At 47.7% G+C, this 8,968-nt stretch overlaps 1 protein-coding gene across 1 annotated transcript; it reads left to right on the plus strand.

The window, feature by feature from the left end:
• The first annotated feature begins 3,885 nt into the window (after positions 1-3,885).
• Positions 3,886-6,344, plus strand: LOC134041569 (interleukin-17F-like). Its single transcript, XM_062488409.1, has 3 exons — positions 3,886-3,909; positions 4,807-5,027; positions 6,107-6,344. The coding sequence occupies exons 1-3, from the start codon at positions 3,886-3,888 to the stop codon at positions 6,342-6,344; spliced, it is 483 nt and encodes a 160-aa protein (XP_062344393.1).
• Positions 6,345-8,968: the final 2,624 nt, after the last annotated feature.

The raw sequence follows: 8,968 nt of genomic DNA on the forward strand, positions 1-8,968 counted from the left end.
CTTTATTTGGGTTATAAAAATGTCTGTACTGTTCACCCTATGACTGGCTGTTTAGGGGGGTGTAGAATTCCCACTTTTGGGGATACAGCAGGTACAGATATGGGATTTGTGCTGCTATGGAAGGACTTCAGCTGCCTGGTGAGATCTAAAAGCCAGATTTTGGAGCTCCTCTCATCCGACACAGCCATGACAGCAGGGTTGGAGGAGATTTTGCAGGTTTGCAGCCTCCTGAAGGTCTGTGGGTGGGTGGGTGTGTTGTGCTGGTACAGAGCAATCTGGGACCTTCAGGCAGGGTGTAGTTTAAAACTGCAAAGACTTGTCTAAGTTCAACGCCGATACTCTTCTCTGGAGACAGTATGGGAGAGCTGGGATTGTTCAGCCTGCAGAAGGCTCTGGAGAGACTTAAGAGCCCCTTCCAGTGCTTAAAGGGACTCCAAGAGGACTGGAGAGGGACTGGGGATGGAGGGACAGGACAAGGGGAATGGCTTCATGCTGCCAGCCGGCAGGGCTAGATGGGATATTGAGAAGGAATTCTTCCCTGTGAGGGTCTGGGAGCGCGGGTTCCTGAATCCCTGGAAGTGTCCAAGGCCGGGCTGGATGGGGCTTGGAGCAACCTGGCATAGTGGAAGGTGTGCCTGCCCATTCCATAATTCCATGATTTTGTGTTTTCCCTGCCCTTACAGCTGGGGAATGGCTAATACTGAATTTCCCGTGAGAGGACAGCAGGAGGAGCTCCGGGTAGAGAAATCTTGTTTCTCTATCCTGTAGCCCGGGGCTGTGGGTGACCACATCCCCGGTGTGCTGGTGGCCACCTCGGTACATCCTTCACAATTAGGAGAGGGGTTTTTACTGACGAGAGAAAAACTGCCAGAGGTGGCTGGAGAGGCAGGAAGAAGCTGCTGGAAGTACAAGCCATGTCCTGTGCTGCAGGTGAAATTTATTTGACCCTGTGATCTGGAGATTTTACAGGCTGCATTTTCAGCCTTCTGCTGCTGCAGGCTGTGGAATGTGGAAGGTCCTCTGAGCACCTGGTCTAGGGGAAGGTGTCCCTGCCCATGGCAGGGGGTGGGACTGGGTGGTCTTTAAGGTTCTTTCCATCCCAAGCTATTCTCTGATTCTGTCATCCATGAAAACCTGAACCTAAGTGTGTGACATAGCCTACGAAGCAAACAGTGCTGTTTCCTTATAGGAACTCAAGAGCAGAAGAGTTCTTATAAGTGGAATTAGAATACTCTTTTATCTCCAAATTCCCATCCCTGCTCCAAGCCCTTGATGTGTGAGAGGGAAAATCTTTTTGAGATTACTTTATATTCCTGTATAAAAGGAAAAAAAAAATCTTCTCAGGGTGATGAGGCCCTGGCACAGGTTGCCCAGAGAAACTGTGGCTGCCCCTGGATCCCTGGAAGTGTCCAAGGCCAGGGTTTGGAGCAACCTGGGCTAGTGGAAGGTGACCCTGCCCCTGGCAGGGGTTTGGAACTGTATGATCTTTAATGTCCCTTCTCACCAGAGCCATTCTGTGAATAAAAGTATTTTTCCTCCCTGGCAATGATTCATATTTGATGGCCTCTTTTTTGATTAATTTTTTTTTAGTGAACTTCAACTCAACACAGGTTCAGTTGTAGGAAATTGTGGGTTAAAGAGGGAATCCCTGCTGAAGTTACAAGCTCCTGAAGACATGAGAAGTGAGTGGAAAGTGGTGGTGGGGGTTCATAACCTGGAATTTGGCATGGTGATGTCACTGCTTCACCGTATGTAAGCATTTCCACTCAGCCCTGTTCCTGCACAATCCAACCCATTTTCATGGCAGTGCCCTTTCCTTTCCCTGCAAGCGCTCGGAGGGGGGGGAAAGGAGGTCAGCTTCTGGGCTAAAAAAAGTGGATTTCTGGTAATTCTACCCTCTCTTGCTTTTCCATGCTCTGTGTCGCGTCTCAGTAATGCGCTGGTGAATATCTGGGACAGTCAGAATAGGAACATGTGTCACAGCACTGGGGGTACCTCAGGTGGACTTGGTAACCTGAGAAGTGACAAATGTACATGAGGAGAGCTGCTGGGCTCTGAGCTGTCGGTTGAACCAGACCACAAAGTCATGACAACATCCTGCAGTGATGTAAAGCATCAGTCACTGGAGATTTCTGCTGCTGTGATTCAAAAGAGGTGACAGAGCAGGGACCTTTAGTCCCTTCTTGTTGGAAAGTTCTATGAATTTGTAAGAGGTTTCTGATTTTTTTTTTTTGTAGGACTGAAAATGTCATGAATCTGTTGATTTCCTGGATGACTGAAGGTGAATTTGTGTGAAGAATCCTACACTTTAATCCTTCCATAGCTTTGGGAGGGGTTTCTCTCAGGGCTTTTCTCCACAAACAAGCTCCATAAAGTTGTTATGTGGGTTTTTTTTCCTGCCATAAAAATAGCTTCTACTCCCAAAGAGACCTGCTGGTGCTTCAGGGAAACACCACATGCACTTGTCTTTCCAGTTGGTGGCTGCTCCTTTCTGGATCACAGGATGCAGAATCCTATTTCCACGTCTATTTTCATGCCTCCCTTTTCTATGACGAAGTGAGGATTGTGTGACTGAGGGGGATTCAATATCCCATGAACAGAGGAACAGGACCAGGTGGAGGAATTCAAATGAAGCTTCTGACCCAGCTCTTTCAGAGCTGTTCAAGGACTTGGGTGTCAACCCAAGTCCCACCATATCCCATGTGAGTCCCACCAGACAAGTTAGGAGAGGCTTTCCTCACACCACCTTGCTGGCTATGGGGCCATAGGACTTACTAGGGTGTTTTGGGATTGTGCAAGATTTATGGGATGTACAGGAGCAGGAGTAAAGTGTGCAGAGGAAAGGATAAAGGTGGATCAGTAAGAAGCTGTGTATGTGGGGGTGCTCAAGATACCAAGATGGACTAGCTCCAGATTTATTCTGTAAGTCTGGGCCCCTCCTGATGCTCCAGCCCCTTCCCCATCTCCCCTTGCCCCCATGTATGTCCAAGGAGCCCATCCAGGAGAAATGCTGCACCCAGTTTTCAGGGCCAGAGAAGGGACAGGGGTCTGGTATTCCAACAGCACAGCTCAGGCTGGGGCTGGGAGTCAAAGCTGAGCCAGGATGGGGCTCCTGATGGTGGTGGCCATGACCAGTGAAGATGGCCAGAACTCTAATAGGGCGTGTATGAGCTTTCAGAATTCTTCACATTGTGTCACCACAGTGGGGAAGGCATCCCAGCTCCTGGAGCCTTGATATCCCCCAGAAGGAATTCCCCATGGCACTTATTCCTCCCCTGCCCAGTCCCTGCAGGACACAGGGATCCCTAAGATGAGGTGGGTGTGCATTGTGCAGTTGAAGGGAGGTTAAATGGTGAAGTTCCATATCCTGCTTTCATTTTGAAACTCTTGCTGGGTGCCTGACTTTGCAGCTCACTGGTCTCTGCTGTTGGGTTGGTTTGAGGCACGTGGAAGTGCATCCACACATGTTTGTGGTGAAGGAACACTATTATTAGAAAGAGGGGGAGTGGGAAGGAGTAAGAAAACAAACCACTTGCCTGAACAGTTTTGGGGTTTTTTTCTCTCTTTTTTTTTCCCCCCTCTTATCTCTCGATCTGCCTGAATAAATGGCATTGGCTGATTTGGGATGCTGGTAGTAGTATCTGCCCTTCCGTTTTTTGGACGTAGATGGGAGGAAGTGGGGTAAAAATTGCAGTGTCAGCTCCTAACCTCGGGTCAGGTAAGCCAGCTGTGCTGCAATGGAAAGGATGGCAGTGCCTCAGCTTGGCTATAAAATGGAGAGCACAACTGGCTTTGAGACACAAGCAGGGTTGAAAGGGTCTCAGAGAAGGAGAATTCTCTTGTCCTGTCGCCCTAACAGCCGCCCAAAGCAGCGGGGAAGTTGCCATGGCTTTCACCAGCTCTACTAGGGTAAGTACTTATATTTCCAGTAAAGGAAAAGATATATTTGCTGCAAGAGAGAAAGCAGAGTGCAAATCCCCTGATTTGATTTGTGCAGAAAACCCTTTTAGTCTTGCTGGGAGCTGAATGGGTGCTGGGTGTGTCTGATGCAGCTGCTTGGTCATTGAGTGATAAGGTTGTGGTGGACTACCCATTATTTATTTATCTCTTACTCATCAGCTCTTCTGGTGTGGGATTGGCAGAGTCCCTTTTGCAGAAATGTTATCAAAATTGCTGAAATTTCACTGTGGATACCTATGCATTTGAACTTCAACCTGGGTAGCATTTGCAGCATTGTCAGCTCCTGTGATTTTCTTAAAAACCCTGCATTTATTCTGTCTTCTTTTTAGGATCCGGACTTAATGATCCTAGTGGTTCCCTTTCAGTTTAGGATATTCCATGGTTCTCTTATTTTCTGAATGTCTGCTTACTGGAAATGGCCCAAGAATTTCCCAGATTTTCTTGGGAAAAGGGGTATTTCCAGCAGGTGCGTGGCCAGTTGTTACTGTCCTGAGAAAGCCGTAGCTGGGCAAGGTTTTAAGCTTAGGCACAGGGTCAGTTGAATCCTTATCCCAATTTTTAGATGGAAAGATGGTGCTGTGTGACTGCAGAGTAGGATTCTCGTAGCTTGTTGGACAGATGCTCTCGTTGCTGCAGAATAAACTATGAACCGGAATTTAAAACAGAGCTTAGCATCAGTTATGATGTGCTTTACTAACATCGTTTTGCTATTTGCTCGTCTTGCCCATTTCACACAAATATTGGTATGAAGATGGTCCAGTGACAGTCCAGTCTAACCAAGACTTGGCTCTTTGTGCTCTCTCTTTCCTGACTGGGCAGAACTAACCACGCCTTTGTCTCTCCCAGTTCAGATCACTGGTTTTGGTGCTGGTTTTAGCTCTCACTGTGAGGAGCTTACCTCACAGAGAGGCTGGTGCCTCTGCAAGGCTGAGGGAAGGTTGCCTGAACCAAAAGGATCCCAAATTCCCCACGACGGTGAAAGTTGACGTTCGGATCAGCAATTCAGATCGTGCCTTTGGGGTGGTCCATGACATCAGGAACCGGTCTCTCGCTCCTTGGGATTACAGGTAACTGTTCAGTTTTATCTAAATTGTGAGGGCTGTGTCACTGATGGTGTTTTGTGGTGACTGTGGTTCATCCTCAGTATATGCCCAGAGTCCCTTGAATATTGCAAACAGTTCTTGACACACTCTGACGCTCTGATGTTGGGTGAGATTTCTTCAAGAGGAACTGTTTGTGGTGTGAGGGGATATCAGTGCAATGGTTTCTAATCATCTTGTCAGTCTTCATCAATCACAGAATCATTTAGGTTGGAAAAGCCCTCTGAGGTCTTTGAGTCCAACTGTTCCCCCAGCACTGCCAATGCCACAACTGACCCATGTCCCCAAGTGCCACATGCACATGGCTTTTAAAGCCCTCCAGGGATGGGGACTCCACCACCTCCCTGGGCAGCTGTGCCAGGCCTTAACAGCCCTTTCAGGGAAGAAATTTTTCTTAATATCCAATCTAAACATCCCCTGGAGCAACTTGAGGCTGTTTCCTCTGGTTCCCTGGGAGCAGAGCCTGATCCCTCCTGGCTGTCCCCTCCTGTCAAGGAGTTGTGCAGAGCCAGAACATCCCCCTGAGCCTCCTTTTCTCCAGGATGAGCCCCTTTCTCAGCTCCCTCAGCATCTCCTGGTGCTCCAGACCCTTCCCCAGCTCCTCTGAGCAGCTTCCTCACCTCTCTGCCCCAAGCCTGTAGTGCTGCATGGTGTTGAAATAATGATGAAATTCATTATTCCTCTAGAATGATGTGAATACATTGACAATTCACATTTTCCTAGCAGAAAGAAACATCCAAATGCCAAAATTAAAACCAAACAAAAAAATTAATAGGCCCATTGTGAGTTCTGCATTATTTAACCCACTCCATTAACTCCACTCCATTCATCAGCTCCTAAAGAATGATACAGCAATATTACAATCAATGGGATCAATGCTGATTCCATGTCTAGGAAATCACTGTGGGAACGTTGAGGATAAGGAAATCCTTTGTGTCTCACAGTGAGAATGCACAGGTAAATAGGATGTTGGCCATACAAACAAGACGATCCTGCCAAACCATGACATCCAAGCGCCTAAATCAGTTTTGTGTCCCCGTCCCCAGGCTGGACGAGGATCCCACACGCTTCCCTCGGGTGATTGCCGACGCCCAGTGCCGCCTGTCGGGCTGTGTGAGCCCCCAGGGGCAGGAGGACCACAGCCTCAACTCGGTGCCCATCCGGCAGGAGATCCTGGTGCTGCGGCGGGAGCGGAGCGGCTGCGTCCCCTCCTACCGCCTGGAGAAGAGGCTCGTCACCGTGGGCTGTACCTGTGTCACTCCTGTCATCCAGCACCAGTCCTAGCAGCAGCCATGAGGGCAGGCAACACTGGGAAGCGTTTCCTATAAAAATCCCTCCGGTGAGATCCCACAGCCGCCCGCCTCGCGTCCCAGGAATTCATGACATCGTCACCCTTCCAAATCTGAGCAAATCATCTCCTGAAATTCATGGTTCTTGCTGTTGTTCATTTATGGATTTTAGGATGGGAATAACTAGTACCTGGTGATGGAGGGGAGGAAGAGTTTTGTTTGTGGCCCCAAGCAGTGAGAGGGGAGAGCAGTGCTTTTTAAAAATGTATTTTTCATTGTGGTTTACGTCTGTTTGGCGAATCAAATTAATTACAGTTTCCAAAGTTGTCCTTGGCAGTAAATTGCCCTAATTGAATACATGCCCACCAGCACTGCCACAAAAATTTCCTCATCCTGCACCTTTTCCTTCCCTTCTTCATCTCTATCCCATTTCCCTTCTCTGGCCATCCCTGCTCACTGGGATAGTACTGGTGTCAGTCACACACTGGTGCCACCAGGCCACCTGGTTGTCTGGGTTTATGTCACTGCTGCAATTGATTTATTGCAAAACATTTTAGGAGGTGATTGATTCCACATGTTGAGTGCTAAAATGGTAAGATATCTATATTTCTATTTATGTATTCTATTTATGGCTATATTTATGGCTCTGTGTGTGCTCAGAGTATAAAAATTTTGATAAATCTAATCTGTATTTATTCAATAACTTATCTGCCAAATAAAAATAATATTTTATTTTTAAAAATGTTTTTTCATGGTGGTTCAGAATGACAACAGACACAGAATGGGTTTGTTCTGCATTAGCACTGAGAGATTTCAGCACAGATCGGGCATTTTCCTTTGCAGTGAGATGAGTAAGAGGCAGCAGAAGAGAACTTGCATCCTAAAAAGATGAAAAGATGCAAAGAAGAGGCTGATAGGAGTGAAGGGAGGTTCTGCAGGCAGTGGTGGCACTGAAATGAGGTTTTTTAGTCCTCTGGGATGGTCTCTAGGGATGGTGGGAAAAGAGACAGGAGATGTCACATTCCAGGGCTGCAGCTAGAATTTGGGATGGTTCATTAGAGCTGGGAAAAGTCTGTTCTGTCCTCTTCCAGGCAAGCTTTCATCCCCATAAACAGCCTTCTCCTGCCCCAGCTGAATGGTTGGCTGAGCGGGAATGCAGGGAGGTGTCAGATGGTTTCATCTCGCTGCTCCTCAGCCAGGTAATTCACAGTGCTGGGATTAAAGTGGTGGGTGAGGATGCCTCACATCAAGGAACCAGGAATTGTACCTGCAGGGTGTGGTTTCCTGCTGGGCTGAGGTATCCTGCCTTGGGAAATGAGGAATTGCCCTTTCCCTCCCCGAGCTGCACGAGGAGCACAGCCTGGCACAGCTCACTGTTCAGGAGTTGGACTGGGTGATCCTGGTGTGTCCCTGAGGATATTTCATGACCCTATAAGTATCTACTATTTTATCAAATTACTGCCATATTTATTTTTCTTGACATTGCTCTTCTTTCATCCACAGCTGAGCCAGGCTTTCAGACCTCTGACTTTTGATTCTGTTGCAGGAGGTTTTAAGCCTGTACTTCCTTTTTCATTTAAATCAGGACAAACTATGCTAGCATTCTAGTATTTCATTCTGACTGCACAGAAAACACTTTAAATCAGATCCACCTTGTGCAGATAGACCCTGGGTTTCCTCCCCAGGGTGGGCCAGGCAACTTGTTGGGTCTAAATGACTCAAGGCCAGGTTGGATGGGGCTTTGGACCACCTGGGAGAGTGGAAAATGTCTGTGCCCATGACAGGAGGTGGAATGAGATGGTCTTTGAGTTCCCTTCTAACCCAAACCATTCCATGATTCTGTGATGACTCCTCTGGTACTTTTTTGTTGAGTTGGGTGTGTTCTGTGCCCCGTGGGTCACTGGGAGCCACCTCAACAATCCGTGGGTACCCTTCTCATCCAGTTACGAGTATCTGCACCCCTTTTGTGGCAGCAGCTGTTTCGTTATGACCTCTGAGCTCTTCATGTAGTGCAGAGCCAGCCCTGGAGGCGTCTCCTGCCCTCCTCCTTCAGTAACCGCTGACCAGGAAATCGCAACCTGCTTCTTACTCCTGACCTACTTCTCTCCACAAACCTGCCAACTGGGGCTGCCCTCACTTGTTTTGCAGGCAGAAAATTACCATACATCTCTCCTCTCAGTCATAATTACTGTGACACTGGGTTCATGGCAACATCCTGTGCTGATGCTCCTTAACACCCACCAGCTGAGCCCAAGAGTGGTTCTAACTGGATGGATAATGAAGTAGCTAATTAGGAAAATACATAGATGGCTAATTAAGGAAGTTTCACCCATGGGTCATGAGGTTTTGCAGGCAGAGCTCTCAACTGCAAACCACACACCACTCAGGGGGGCGTTGCTTGTATGTGGGGTTTGTTTCCTCCTAATGGCATCATTCTTAGAGTGCAGCAGCTTGTAAATACAAGCCTGGTTGTTTTTTGGGTGCTGGTCTTTGCTGCCAGCAACATATTAATTTGGGGGTTGGAACTAGATGATCTTTAAGGGCTCCTTCCAACATAAACCACCCTGTGATTCTATGAATCAGAGAACACGGCAAATAAATTTATGCTTCTTATAAACA

Source organism: Cinclus cinclus, chromosome 3 (genome assembly GCF_963662255.1).
Source record: "Cinclus cinclus chromosome 3, bCinCin1.1, whole genome shotgun sequence".
Classification (NCBI taxonomy): domain Eukaryota; kingdom Metazoa; phylum Chordata; class Aves; order Passeriformes; family Cinclidae; genus Cinclus; species Cinclus cinclus.